We start from the raw sequence: 15,504 nt of genomic DNA on the forward strand, positions 1-15,504 counted from the left end.
CATTCGGGAAGGAAAAGAAAACAAAGTAGGTTCGGTATAGCCATACTATGAAGTGTGTTGAATGTTGGACAGAGGAATTGAGAATGTTGACTTTGAGGAATAGAGTGAAGGACTGGTGAGGATGAGAGTGAAGATGAGAAATCCACCATTTTATACATTTCTTTATTGCTGGTCTTTTTACAACTACCTATTATTTTCATAAGTAAAAAAATTGAGATAAAAGTATTAAGCAAACATTTTGAGTTCTTACTCTATGCTAGGTATCATAGTACTGTTGATTCCTACTCATTCACAGACCATTAGGAACACACCTGTAGTTGAACAAAAATAAGTTTATTGGCTTTTTGCAGTAAGGGAGAACATATGTCATGAGGAACATGGGGCATCCAAAAGGAAGGTGTTAGAAGGGATTTATTATATGATTTGTGCTTCTGTTAGTTGACACAGGAGAATTTAAAGAAATAGAGATTTTCAGAAAGTGAAAGAAAAGTCTATGATTTGGTATCTTAATTTTTATCTAAAAGGCAGTTGGGTTAAAGCTTTACTTGGTAAAGGGAGAGCAGCCACTAATATTAGCCTAAAGAAGGGGATGTTTGATCATTTTTTATAGTTGGGACTGTTCTTGTTCAGATGTGATTGTGGAGTGGTCTTTTTTTGTCTTGATCCATCATGTTCACATAGTGGCCTGGTCTGTGGGTGCCATTCTGTGTAATTGTTTATGTTCAACATGTTTATACACCATGGCCTGGCTGACAGTGCTAGGCAGGTTCCTGGCCACACCAAGATTTACGTGATAATTGCCAGACCACTTCCCTAGTTCCAGGGGCTGCTTTCTTTTCTGTCACTGTGTGTTGGGAATCTGGAAAGGAAAACGGCAATTCCTGTTCTCAAGGAGCTCTCTCAGGGGGAAATACATGTGACCAAGTAAATAATGCTACAATAAGGTACGTGTAATAATCGATCTGTTAAGAGAAACATCAACAAATGATTTTTTAAGCATGTATCCAAGTTTTATCTCAAATGTACCACAGAGGAACTATACATCTAAGAAAATTTGTTGGAAGAGTTCCTACTGGCCAAGATAGTTTTTTTCTCCTCTCTTTTAATACAGGGATAAGATTGTTTAGATAAGATTGTTAGGCTAGGGGTAAGAAAGGAGTGTCTGTTAAAACTTCTAGAAAGGTCTCATGCCTAGTTAAAATCTACTGCCCTTTTAATGTACATTAAACACATGCAGTCCTTTTCTATATCAATTACACCTAAACAAAATTGTTACAAAAGTCACTGCACCTTTAACTATTTGGTAAAAATCATTGGGCTTGTCCTAAATCTGAAGGAAAAATTTTCAGGAAAGTTTGACTTCCCACTTCCACTATTTAGAACTTTAGAAAAATTACACTGCATGTTGACATTGCAGTGAATTTAGGTTTTAGTAGTCCACATTGGTTTCTAAACTGAGCATACTTCTGGGGGAAAAAGAAAAGCTTTTAATTACTCCTAGTAAGAACTAAAAGTCCATTAAAAAAATTACACATTTTCAACTTACTCACCATTAGAATTTGGAAGTGTGGGCATTTTTTGGCTCAAGAGTTTTGACTAATTTTCATTCTAAACAGGATGTTTCTCAGGGCAAGTTTCATGTCCTTATTGCGAAGACTATAGATGAGGGGATTAAAGAGAGGAGTCATTACTGAATACACCAGTGTGAGAATCTTCTGCATCAAAGATGGGATGCCATATGTAGGACTCACATACATTACCATGACTGTCCCGTAAAAAAGTGACACCACAGCTAAGTGAGAACCACAGGTGGAAAAGGCCTTTCTCTGGCCAGCTGCGGAAGGGACCTGAAAAACAGTTCTGAGCAATAGGATATAGGATCGAAGAATGTACATAATAGTAAAAAAGAGAACAAAGGAGCTCTGAGTATAAAAGACAAATTCAGTAATGGGAGCTGGAGCACAAGACAGAGCCATCAGTGGATCCATGTCGCACAGGAAGTGATCAATGATATTGGATCTACAGAAGGGGAGTTGGGAGATGAAGAAAATGGGTATTGGGTAACCAAGGAATCCAATAAGCCAGCAGAGAGACACCAGAATTCTACAGAGTTTCCCAGTCATGATTGTGGGGTAGTGCAGTGGGTGGCAGATGGCCAGGTACCGATCATAAGCCATTACTGCCAGGAAGAGACATTCAGTTGTGCCCAGGGAAAAGAAGAAATAGAACTGGAGGAAGCATCCAGAAAATGAGATGGCCTTGGTTTTGGAGAGAATGTTAACTAGCATGTTAGGAACAGTGGAAGAAGCATACCAGATCTCAAGGAAGGCAAAATTTCCCAGCAGAAAGTACATTGGGGTATGTAGTCTTGGGTCCCATCTCACTGCACAGATGATGGTTCCATTCCCCAGCAAAGTCAAGACATAAACCAACAAAAAGAACAAGAAGAGGAAAATCTGTATCTCCCAGCAACCAGGGAATCCCAGAAGAACAAACTCAGTTACTATGTGAATGTGTGCTGCTGACCAGTTCATGGGTCTTAAACCTATGAAGAAGAAAGACATGAGTGTAACACAAAGTTTCTTTGCTTCCTAAATGTCTCAAGGACTTTGTTGAGAAGGGACCTCAAACTCTACAGGAAAATATGAGATATTTTGAGACCATGTGGGAACAAATCTTTTTTTTTCTTTTAAAGATTTTATTTATTTATTTGAGAAAGAGAGAGAGAGAGCATGAGCAGGGGGGAGAGGGAGAATCAGGCTCCCCACTAGGCTCCATCCCAGGACCCTAAGATCATGACCTGAGCTGATGGCAGATGCTTAACCAATAGAGCCATGCAGGTGCCCCTCTTACCTTATTTTGAATTGATTGTGGTTCTAAATCTTAGTGTTCTTTTGCTGGGATCCAATGCAGCCAAGAATTTCCTACATCAGTGGTACAACTGGTTAAGTTTCTTTCTTTTTTGATTTCTTTGATCCTTAAGAAGACATTTTATTATTCTGGTTTGTTTTCCTAATGTTGATTATGGGTATTCAATGCACAAAGTCATCCACTTTCTCTTACTCAGCTTACCTTGTTTAAAAGAATAAAGACTGAGTGAAATAAGTCAAGCAGAGAGAGTCAATTATCATATGGTTTCTCTTATTTGTGGAGCATAACAAATATCATGGAGGACAAGGGGTGTTAGAGAGGAGAAGGGAGTTGGGGTAAATTGGAAGGGGAGGTGAATCAAGAGAGACTATGGATTCTGAAAAACAATCTGAGGTGTTTGAAGTGGCGGGTGGGGTGGGAGGTCGGGGTACCAGGTGGTGGGTATTGTAGAGGGCACAGGTTGCATGGAGCACTGGGTGTGGTGACACAATAATGATACTGTTATGCTGAAAATAAATAAATGAAAAAAAAAAGAGAAAGCTTTCTAAGATACCAGATGTGAATTAAACTCTCCAAGGGGAAAAAAAAAGTTCCAATTTATGTGTTTAAACAACAGAGTAATCTTTAATGAATAATGGAAAGCACTAAGAGTCTTAGAAATGGTAGTTTCAATATTGAGTTTTCTTTCTTTCTTTCTTTTTTTTTCCAATATTGAGTTTTCTTATTAAATTCAGACCTCTTGCCTTATCTATTAAAAGTCACCAGTTATAATCATCAGGAATGGAAGATAAAGAAATTTGAAAGGCAAATAAGGACGAGATTTGGACTTCAAAGTTACTAGTCCCTTGTTGGTGGTTTTGAAGAAAGCATAAAAAGGAGGTTTGAGCATCCATATTCTAAATTTGCCCAGTTTTCCAATCAATGTTGAACTTTCCACTTTCACTGAATTAGGTGCTTACTTGGTAATTTCCAGACTGTTATTTATGAAGTATAAATGAACTTGTTTCTCTGCTGGTCAGGAATGGAGTCCAGGTTCACAGAGTCAAACTAGAAACCAGGGTCCTGAAATCTATGCTTCCTGTCCTTCTTTATGAAAAATGGACCATGACTGCTTAGGGCAAATAGCTGTTATTTGCCCTAAGCAGTCATGGTCCATTAAACACCAACAACTTCACACTTACCTTCATTTTTTCTAACACCATACCTTGTAAAACCAATTAGCAGAAACATTATTTTTCCTGTAATCTTTGGTCAAAGTGTTGGTAAGTAATGGGATAATCAAAGGGTGGGGAGCTTAATGGAAAAGCCAGAGTAATCAATTTTTATTTTAACCACTGATGGGCTAAATTGACTCCATAAAATTTTGCATAACTCCACCCTTGAAAGCCTCCAAAGCACTTGAGCAGAATAGGTGGGATATTAGAATGGAAAATCCACCATTTTATACCATAAAAAATGCTATTTTCATGTTTTTGTCATTAATAAATCACTGTATGAGCTACAATCCAAGGGACTAGCTTTTTCATACCCTCCTTCTTAGTACAAGAAATCAACCAACCAACCAACCAACCAACCAACCAACCAATCAACTCACCATTCTTGGGTGGCCACCCCAAGAATAGTAGTTTGATTAAATCGTCTCCTTCCACATGTTCCTCACTTGATATACTGTCTTCTCAGGTAGTCTGAGAGAAGAATATAACACCTGATTATTCCTGGAAAGAGATTATTTTCAGAAAGATGGTCCTTAGTAATTAAAAAGAATGATAGAATTGGGGAAAAATGATTCAGATAACTTACTCTGTTCATTTTACAGATAAGCTTCCCAGAGGGTACATGACTTTTTTACCCAATGAATGCAAATGTCCTGTATTCACATATGGGATGTTCACACTATACTACTACAGAGGAACAATGTCTAATTAGTAAAAGGCAGTCTGTAGTATATCACAGCAGTGGTTACAATATGGACAATTAGTCCCTTTCTCTTACATACAATGATGGGGTTCCTGGCTCAGCTAGGAAAGAGAAATGGACACATAAAGTTGAACATAAAGGCATCATCTCCTCATTGGCATCATCTCCTCACCTGACTGAAAACTCCAGGTGAGGGCATTATATGTGGTTCACTGGAATTCCTTAATTTCTGGAGGCTTCAGAAGCTTGTTTTCTAGGAGTTTACTGAGACATTTTAACATGCAAAGCAGTGTTTAATTGCAAGGATTAATCCCTCTCAGGGATTCCTCTGAAACTCAATGTCTCGCCCCAAGTGGTTTCAGTAGCTTCCTCACGTTTCCCTTGGAGTGCATCCTCTTTCAGTCTTTGGGGTTCATCCAGGTTTTAGAAGATTAGCTCCTAGTAGATTAGTTCTGTTTCATAGCTAAACAGAGAATTCAGGGGAAATACTGAATAAATTTCAGGAGGTTTACTTTTTTAAAAAAATTATTTAATTAAAATTTTTTGGCATTTTTTTATTATGTTCAGGTAGCCAGCATATAGTACATCATAAGTTTTTGATGTAGTGTTCAGTGATTCATTAGTTAGTATAACGCCCAGTGTCATCACAGCATGTGCCCTCCTCAATACCCACCACTCTGTTACACCCTCCCCACACCCTCCTCCCCTCTGAAACACTCAGATTGTTTCCTGATGTCCATAGTCTCTCATGGTTCATCTCCCTCTCTGATTTCTCCCTCTTCGGATTTCCCTCCCTTCCCTTATGGTCCTCTGTGCTATTGTTTATGTTCCAAATATAAGTGAAACCATATAATAATTGTCTTTCTCTGCTTGACTTACTTCACTTAGCATAATACCTCAGGAGACTTTCTATTGCAGAGATTACATTCCATAAAAGAATCATCCTCTGTGGAGAGTAGTGCAGTAAATGGAAGTTTTGCCCATGACTCAAATTCTGAAACTGAGTATGTTTGTGAATAAATTCTTAAGTGATGTTGCAACAGAGAAATCTGAAACTATATTCTGTTGGTCACTTTAAAGTTAAATCTACTGCATTTTTCTGGAGTCTTCCATTGTAATGACAAGATGGTTGGTAACAGGTAAGGAACTGTCTTGCGAGACTGAAATCCAAGATGGCAGGAGCCATTTAATAGACTGAATTAATCAAATTGTCAGTTTCTATTATGATTTCCCTTTCTAAGAGTGGGGAATTTGAAATCAGTGCAAACAGAAGAGATTTTTAAAATCATTGGTCTTATGATTTTCTTCTTTTTTTTTCAAAGCTTTTTTTTCTTTTATTTATTTTCAGCATAACAGTATTCATTATTTTTGCACCACACCCAGTGCTCCATGCAATTCGTGCCCTCTATAATACCCACCACCTGGTTACCCAACCTCCCACCCCCTGCCTCTTCAAACACCTCAGATTGATTTTCAGAGTCCATAGTCTCTCATGGTTCACCTCCCCTTCCAATTTCTCCCAACTCCCTTCTCCTCTCTAACTCCCCATGTCCTCCATGATATTTGTTATGCTCCACAAATAAGTGAAACCATATGATAATTGACTCTCTCTGCTTGACTTATTTCACTCAGCATAATCTCTTCCAGTCCCATCCATGTTGCTACAAAGGTTGGGTATTCATCCTTTCTGATGGAGGCATAATACTCCATAGTGAATATGGACCACATCTTCCTTATACATTCATCCATTGAAGGGCATCTTGGTTCTTTCCACAGTTTGGCTACCGTGGCCATTGCTGGTATAAACATTGGGGTACAGATGGCCCTTCTTTTCACTACATCTGTATCATTGGGATAAATCCCCAGTAGTGCAATTGCAGGGTCATAGGGAAGTTCTATTTTTAATTTCTTGAGGAATCTCCACACTGTTCTCCAAAGGGGCTGCACCAACTTGCATTCCCACTAACAGTGTAAGAGGGTTCCCCTTTCTCCACATCCCCTCCAACACATGTTGTTTCCTGTCTTGTTAATTTTGGCCATTCTAACTGGTGTAAGGTGATATCTCAATGTAGTTTTAATTTGAATCTCCCTGACGGGTAGTGATGATGAACATTTTTTCATGTGTCTGATAGCCATTTGTATGTCTTCATTGGAGAAGTGTCTGTTCATATCTTCTGCCCATTTTTTGATATGATTATCTGTTTTGTGTGTGTTGCAATAATAATCCAAAAATTTGTATGGAATCAGAAGAGACCCTGAATAGCTAAGGAAATGTTGAAAAACAAAAATAAAACTGGCGGCATCACGTTACCTGATTTCAAGCTTTACTCCAAAGCTGTGATCACCAAGACAGCATGGTACTGGCATAAAAACAGACACGTAGGGACACCTGGGTGGCTCAGTTGGTTAAGCAGCTGCCTTCGGCTCAGGTCATGATCTCAGCGTCCTGGGATCGAGTCCCACATCGGGCTCCTTGCTCCGCAGGGAGCCTGCTTCTCTCTCTGCCTCTGCTGCCACTCTCTCTGCCTGTGTGCTCGCCTGCTCGTGCTCTCTCTCTCCCTTTCTCTCTCTCTCTCTGGCAAATAAATAAATAAAATCTTAAAAACAAACAAACAACAACAACAAAAAAACAGACACGTAGACCAGTGGAACAGAGTACAGAGCCCAGATATGGATCCTCAACTCTATGGGCAAATAATCTTCGACAAAACAGGAAAAAATATACAGTGGAAAAAAGACAGTCTCTTCAATAAATGGTGCTGGGAAAACTGGACAGCTATATGTAGAAGAATGAAACTCAACCATTCTCTTACACTGTACACAAAGATAAACTCAAAATGGATAAAAGACCTCAACACGAGACAGGAATCCATCAGGATCCTAGGAGAACATAGGCAGTAATCTCTTTGACATCAGCCACAGCAACTTCTTTCAAGATATGTCTTCAAAGGCAAAGGAAACAAAAGTGAAAATAAACTTTTGGGACTTCATCAAAATCAAAAACTTCTGCACAGCAAAGGAAATAGTCACGAAAACAAAGAGGCATCCCATGGAATGGGAGAAGATATTTTGTTTTTCTTAAAAAAATTGAGGTTTCTTCTGAGGATCTTCAAAATGTGACTCTTAGGCAAAGGTGACAGTGATGATCAATGAGAAAATCTGCATTGCTGGTTACTGAGGTAGCTTGGAGGCAAACTTGATATTCAAGGACATTCTACACTATTTCTCCATTGAGTATTTTTGGTCTTTGTTAAATATTAGTTGACCATATTTGTAAGGGTTTATTTCTTGGCTCTTGATTCTGTTCTGTTGGTTTATGTGTCTGTCTTTGTGCAAATACTGTACTGTTTTGATTACTATAGCTTTGTAGTGTAGCTTGTAATCAGGAAATGTGATGCTTCCAGTTTTGTTCTTCCTTAGAATTGCTTTGCATATTCAGGATCTTTGGGGTTCCATTCAGATTTTAGGCTTCCCCCCACTCCTATTTCTGTAAAAAGATACCATTGGAATTTTGATAGGAATTGCATTGAATCTTTTGATGACTTTGGACAGTCATTCGAACATTTTTACAATGGTAGCTCTTTCTGTCTGTGATTAGGGAATACCTTTCCATTTATCAGTAGCCTTTTTTCAGTTCCTTTCATCAAAGTCTTATAGTTTCCAGTGTACAGATTTTTCACCTCCTTGGTTAAATTTATTCTTAAGTATTTTATTGTTTTTGATGTTATTGTAAATGGGAGTATTTTCTTTATTTATTTTTCAAATATTTCATAGTGTATATAAATACAATTGATCTCTGTATCTTGATTTTGTATCCTACAACTTCACTCAACTTGTTGAGAGTTCTAATAGTTTTTTGGTGGGGTCTTTAGGACTTCCTCTATATAAGATCATGTCATCTGCAAAAGCAATTTACCTTTTTTTCTGATTTGGTGCCTTTTATTTCTTTTTCTTGTCTGATTGCTCTGGCTAAGACTTCCAGTACTATATTGAATAGAAATGGTAAGCGTGGATACCTGACATTGTTTTTGACCTTAGCAGAAAAGTTTTGACCTTTTACCATTGAGTACGATGTTTTTTGTGGGCTTATCATATATGACTTTTATTAAGTTGAGGTGTGTTTTTTCTCCACTTACATTTTTAAGAGTTTTTAAAAAAAATTTTTTTTTGAGTTCTTTTTTTAATCATGAAAGGATGCCATATTTTGCCAAATGCTTTTTCTACATCTATTGAAATGATCATGTGGTTTTTATCCCTCATTTAGTTAATGTAGTATATCACATATATTGATTTACTTATGTTAAACTATTTTTGTATCCCAGGGGTAATTCCCACTTGATCATGGTGTATGATCCTTTTATTTTTATTTTTTTAAAGATTTTATTTATTTTTTTGTCAGAGTGAGCACAGGCAGACAGAGTGGTAGGCAGAGGCAGATGGAGAAGCAGGCTCCTGCTGAGCAAGGAGCCCGATGTGGGACTCGATCCCAGGATGCTGGGATCATGACCTGAGCCAAAGGCAGTGGCTTAGCCAACTGAGCCACCCAGGTTTCCCTGTATGATTTTTTAAAAGTGTTGTTGAATTTAGTTTTCTAATATTTTGGTGAAAATGTTTGCCTGTATATTAATCAGGGATATTGGCAGTAGTCTTCTTTTTGAATAGTCTCTCCTTTTAAAAGGTTTTATTTATTTTAGAGGGTGGGGAGGAGCAGAGAGGGAGGAACAGAGGGGGAAGGAAAGGGACAAGCAGATTCCACACTGAACACAGAGCCTGACATAAAGCTCGATTCCATGACCCTGAGATGATGCCTGAGCAAAAACCAAGAGTTGCAGACTCAACTGCCTGAGCCACCCAGGCTCCCCTTGTAGTGTGGTTTTCTTTGCTTTTGGTAAAGCTGGCCTCGTATTCCCCCTCAGAACCAATAATTTGGCAGCCATCCATGGACAAAAGTGCCTTTGTGGGAGCTTTGGGATCTAGAAAAGAGATTGTGAAACCCCAGTGTATCTCATGATCAACTAGGGCCACTTTGTATAGGCAGACCCATGCCCAGGTGGCAAACTCACTGATCTAATCTCTGGGTACAGATTTCGAAACAGCCCCATCTCCCTGTGGACTTTGCTAAACCATATTTGGTCTTGGTCTCCCCACCAACACCAGCCATCCACCAAAGGACCTGGTAGAAGCCACATTCACCTGTGCAACAGGTAGCAGTCCTGCCAAACTCAGTCTGGCTGTGGACCTTGAAGTTGCCTGTGACCCAGTTCTAGTCCCTTTTAGCCACTAGTTGTATATGCCAAGTCCATGTCCCTGAGGTAGGCCCTTTGATCTTGGTCCAACTGTAGATCCTGAAATGGCCTTTTAATTGAGTCACGGGCCAGGAGCACTCCTGCTGTCAACCATCAAAAAGTAAAAATACTTAGGAATAAATTTAATCAAGGAGGAGAAAAGATCTGTACACTGAAAAGTTTAAGACATTGATGAAAGAAATTGAAGAAGACATAAATAAATGGAAAGATATCCTGGATTAGAAGAATTAATATTATTATAATGTCCATACTACCAAAAGTCATCTATAGACCTAAAGCAATCCTTATCAAAATTTCAATGGCATTTTTTCACAGAAGTAAAAAAAACAACCTTAAGCTTTGTATGAAAAGTCTGAAACCACAAAAGGCCCAAAGGGCCAAAACTATGGAATATTGTTCAGCCATAAAAAAGAATGAAATTCTGCTATTTGTGACAACATGAGTGAAACGGGAGGATGTAATGCTAAGTGAAATAAGCCAAACAAAGAAAGATAAATATTGGGTGATTTCACTTATATGGGGAATCTAAAAAAGTTGAACTCATGAAACCAGAGAGCAGAATGGTGACTGTCAGGGGCTGGTGGCCAAGGATGGAGGTGGTAGTGGAATGGGGAGATGTTGGTCAAAGGGTACAAACTTTCAGTTATAAGGTGATTAAGTTCTGGGACATTAATATACACTGTGGTGACTATAATGAATAGTATTGCATTGCATACTGGAAATATACCAAGAGAATAGATCCTAAGTGTTCTCATCACACAAAAGTGTAATTGTGAAAGGCAATAAATGTGTTAATCAACTTGAGGTGGTACTCATTTCCTCACAATGCATACATATATTAAATCATCATCTTGTATACCTTAAAAAAATTCTCTGTGCAACTTAAATATATATACTTTTTATTTGACAATCACACCAAGAAGAAAAATGAAGGAGAAATATAATACTTTCTTATAAAAATAAGACTGAGGGAATTCACTGCCAAGTAGATTTGCACTATGAATAATGTTTAATTTTTTCAGGCAGAAGTAATGTGACACCAGACAGACACAGTCCACCAAAGATATGAAAAGCACTGGGAATGGAATAAAAAAAATATATGGCAGCAATATTTTTTGTTTATAGCATAAGTAAAAGCAGAATTTATGACAAAAAAAATATCGCCGAAAGGATGAGAATGAGGAATTGGGGATATACTTGTATAAATCTCACTCACAACACTTTAAGTAGTGGTATTATTTGAAGTTAGACTTTGATTCAATATTTTTAATCCTAGAACAAAAATGTAAAATATTTTAAAAAGATATAAATAATAAGGAAATGATGGAGTTAAAGTGGATTCATAAAAAATAACACAATAGGAGGCAGAAAAAGAACTGAATAGATAGAATAAATGGAATGCAATTAGCAAGAAGGTAACTTTAATCCAACCATATCCAAAATTAGATTAGACATAAATGATCTAAAGAAATGAAGAGTCTGGGATTATAAATTAGAAAAAAAAAAGAAGACCCAACAATATGATATCTACAAGAAATCTACTTTCAAATAAAAATGATAAATAAAATAAAATAAAATCTAAAAATAGTAAGGAAAATACTAGAAAAACACACTATTCAAACATTAAGCAAAAGAAAGTTGGAGTAGCTACATTAATATTAGACAAAGTAGACCTCATAATGAGGAACATTACCAGAGAAAAGGACATTATATGATTCAAAAGGGGTCATTTCTTGCAGAAGATAGAACATTTCCAAAGGTAGGAGGTACCCAACAACAGAGCTTCAAAATACATAAGCAAAATCTGATCAAGGAGAAGTTAATTCAACAGTGAATTAGGCTGTATATAAAGTAAAAAGAAATACACCCCCTTCTCCCAAACCCCCTCCCCCCAGCAACCCTCAGTTTGTTTTGTGAGATTAAGAGTCACTTATGGTTTGTCTCCCTCCCAATCCCATCTTCTTTCATTGATTCTTCTCCTACCCACTTAAACCCCCATGTTGCATCACCACTTCCTCATATCAGGGAGATCATATGATAGTTGTCTTTCGCTGCTTGACTTATTTCGCTAAGCACGATACGCTCTAGTTCCATCCATGTTGTCGCAAATGGCAAGATTTCATTTCTTTTGATGACTGCATAGTATTCCATTGTGTATATATACCACATCTTCTTGATCCATTCATCTGTTGATGGACATCTAGGTTCTTTCCATAGTTTGGCTATTGTGGACATTGCTGCTATAAACATTCAGGTGCACGTGCCCCTTTGGATCACTACGTTTGTATCTTTAGGGTAAATACCCAGTAGTGCAATTGCTGGGTCATAGGGCAGTTCTATTTTCAACATTTTGAGGAACCTCCATGCTGTTTTCCAGAGTGGTTGCACCAGCTTGCATTCCCACCAACAGTGTAGGAGGGTTCCCCTTTCTCCACATCCTCGCCAGCATCTGTCATTTCCTGACTTGTTGATTTTAGCCACTCTGACTGGTGTGAGGTGATATCTCATTGTGGTTTTGATTTGTATTTCCCTGATGCCGAGTGATATGGAGCACTTTTTCATGTGTCTGTTGGCCATCTGGATGTCTTCCTTGCAGAAATGTCTGTTCATGTCCTCTGCCCATTTCTTGATTGGATTATTTGTTCTTTGGGTGTTGAGTTTGCTAAGTTCTTTATAGATTCTGGACACTAGTCCTTTATCTGATATGTCGTTTGCAAATATCTTCTCCCATTCTGTCAGTTGTCTTTTGATTTTGTTAACTGTTTCCTTTGCTGTGCAAAAGCTTTTGATCTTGATGAAATCCCAATAGTTCATTTCTGCCCTTGCTTCCCTTGCCTTTGGCGATGTTCCTAGGAAGATGTTGCTGCGGCTGAGGTCAAAGAGGTAGCTGCCTGTGTTCTCCTCAAGGATTTTGATGGATTCCTTTCTCACATTGAGGTCCTTCATCCATTTTGAGTCTATTTTTGTGTGTGGTGTAAGGAAATGGTCCAATTTCATTTTTCTGCATGTGGCTGTCCAATTTTCCCAGCACCATTTATTGAAGAGGCTGTCTTTTTTCCATTGGACATTCTTTCCTGCTTTGTCGAAGATTAGTTGACTGTAGAGTTGAGGGTCTATTTCTGGGCTCTCTATTCTGTTCCATTGATCTATGTGTCTGTTTTTGTGCCAGTACCATGCTGTCTTGATGATGACAGCTTTCTAATAGAGCTTGAAGTCCGGAATTGTGATGCCACCAACGTTGGCTTTCTTTTTCAATATCCCTTTGGCTATTCGAGGTCTTTTCTGGTTCCATATAAATTTTAGAATTATTTGTTCCATTTCTTTGAAAAAGATGGATGGTACTTTGATAGGAATTGCATTAAATGTGTAGATTGCTTTAGGTAGCATAGACATTTTCACAATATTTATTCTTCCAATCCAGGAGCATGGAACATTTTTCCATTTCTTTGTGTCTTCCTCAATTTCTTTCATGAGTACTTTATAGTTTTCGGAGTAGAGGTTCTGTGTTCCTTTGGTTAGGTTTATTCCTAAGTATCTTATAGTTTTGGATGCAATTGTAAATGGGATTGACTCCTTAATTTCTCTTTCTTCTGTCTTGCTGTTGGTGTAGAGAAATGCAACTGATTTCTGCGCATTGATCTTATATCCTGACACTTTAATGAATTCCTGTATAAGTTCTGGCAGTTTTGGAGTGGAGTCTTTTGGGTTTTCCACATATAGTATCATATCATCTGCGAAGAGTGATAATTTGACTTCTTCTTTGCCGATTTGGATGCCTTTAATTTCCTTTTGTTGTCTGATTGCTGAGGCTAGGACCTCTAGTACTATGTTGAATAGCAGTGGTGATAATGGACATCCCTGCCGTGTTCCTGACCTTAGTGGAAAAGCTTTCAGTTTTTCTCCATTGAGAATGATATTTGCGGTGGGTTTTTCATAGATGGCTTTGATGATATTGAGGTATGTGCCCTCTATCCCTACACTTTGAAGAGTTTTGATCAGGAATGGATGCTGTACTTTGTCAAATGCTTTTTCAGCATCTATTGAGAGTATCATATGGTTCTTGTTCTTTCTTTTATTGATGTGTTGTATCACATTGACTGATTTGCGGATGTTGAACCAACCTTGCAGCCCTGGAATAAATCCCACTTGGTCGTGGTGAATAATCCTTTTAATGTACTGTTGAATCCTATTGGCTAGTATTTTGTTGAGTATTTTCGCATCTGTGTTCATCAAGGATATTGGTCTATAGCTCTATTTTTTGGTGGGATCCTTGTCTGGTTTTGGGATCAAGGTGATGCTGGCCTCATAAAATGAGTTTGGAAGTTTCCCTTCCATTTCTATTTTTTGGAACAGTTTCAGGAGAATAGGAATTAGTTCTTCTTTAAATGTTTGGTAGAATTCCCCTGGGAAGCCGTCTGGCCCTGGGATTTTGTTTGTTTGGAGATTTTTAATGACTGTTTCAATCTCCTTACTGGTTATAGGTCTGTTCAGGCTTTCTACTTCTTCCTGGTTTAGTTGTGGTAGTTTATATGTTTCTAGGAATGCATCCATTTCTTCCAGATTGTCAAATTTATTGGCGTAGAGTTGCTCATAGTATGTTCTTATAATAGTTTGTATTTCTTTGGTGTTAGTTGTGATCTCTCCTCTTTCATTCATGATTTTATTTATTTGGGTCCTTTCTCTTTTCTTTTTGATAAGTCTGGCCACAGGTTTATCAATTTTATTAATTCTTTCAAAGAACCAACTCCTAGTTTCGTTGATTTGCTCTATTGTTTTTTTGGTTTCTATTTCATTGATTTCTGCTCTGATATTTATGATTTCTCTTCTGCTGGACTTAGGGTTTCTTTCTTGTTCTTTCTCCAGCTCCTTTAGGTGTAGGGTTAGGTTGTGTACCTTAGACCGACCTTGTTTCTTGAGAAAGGCTTGAACCGCTATATATTTTCCTCTCAGTACTGCCTTTGTTGTGTCCCACAGCTTTTGAACCATTTTATTTTCATTATCATTTGTTTCCATGATTTTTTTCAATTCTTCTTTAATTTCCCGGTTGACCCATTCATTCTTTAGAAGGATGCTGTTTAGTCTCCATGTATTTGGGTTCTTTTCAAACTTCCTTTTGTGGTTGAGTTCTAGCTTTAGAGCATTGTGGTCTGAAAATATGCAGGGAATGATCCCAATCTTTTGATACCGGTTGAGTCCTGATTTAGGACCGAGGATGTGATCTATTCTGGAGAATGTTCCATGTGCACTAGAGAAGAATGTGTATTCTGTTGCTTTGGGATGAAATGTTCTGAATATATCTGTGATGTCCATCTGGTCCAGTGTGTCGTTTAAGGCCTTTATTTCCTTGCTGATCTTTTGCTTGGATGATCTGTCCATTTCAGTGAGGGGAGTGTTAAAGTCCCCTACTATT

The 15,504-nt window shown here is 38.0% G+C and overlaps 1 protein-coding gene across 1 annotated transcript in view; it reads right to left on the reverse strand.

Moving 5' to 3' along the window:
• Positions 1–1,583: 1,583 nt before the first annotated feature.
• Positions 1,584–15,504, reverse strand: part of LOC131836042 (olfactory receptor 11H7-like) — a 51,614-nt gene continuing 37,693 nt past the window's right edge. Inside the window, exon 3 of the mRNA XM_059181056.1 lies at positions 1,584–2,518. Within this exon, the coding sequence (XP_059037039.1) occupies positions 1,584–2,518 (935 nt within the window). The remainder of the gene's footprint in view (positions 2,519–15,504) is intronic.

This window comes from Mustela lutreola, chromosome 7, assembly GCF_030435805.1.
Source record: "Mustela lutreola isolate mMusLut2 chromosome 7, mMusLut2.pri, whole genome shotgun sequence".
In the NCBI taxonomy this organism is placed as follows: domain Eukaryota; kingdom Metazoa; phylum Chordata; class Mammalia; order Carnivora; family Mustelidae; genus Mustela; species Mustela lutreola.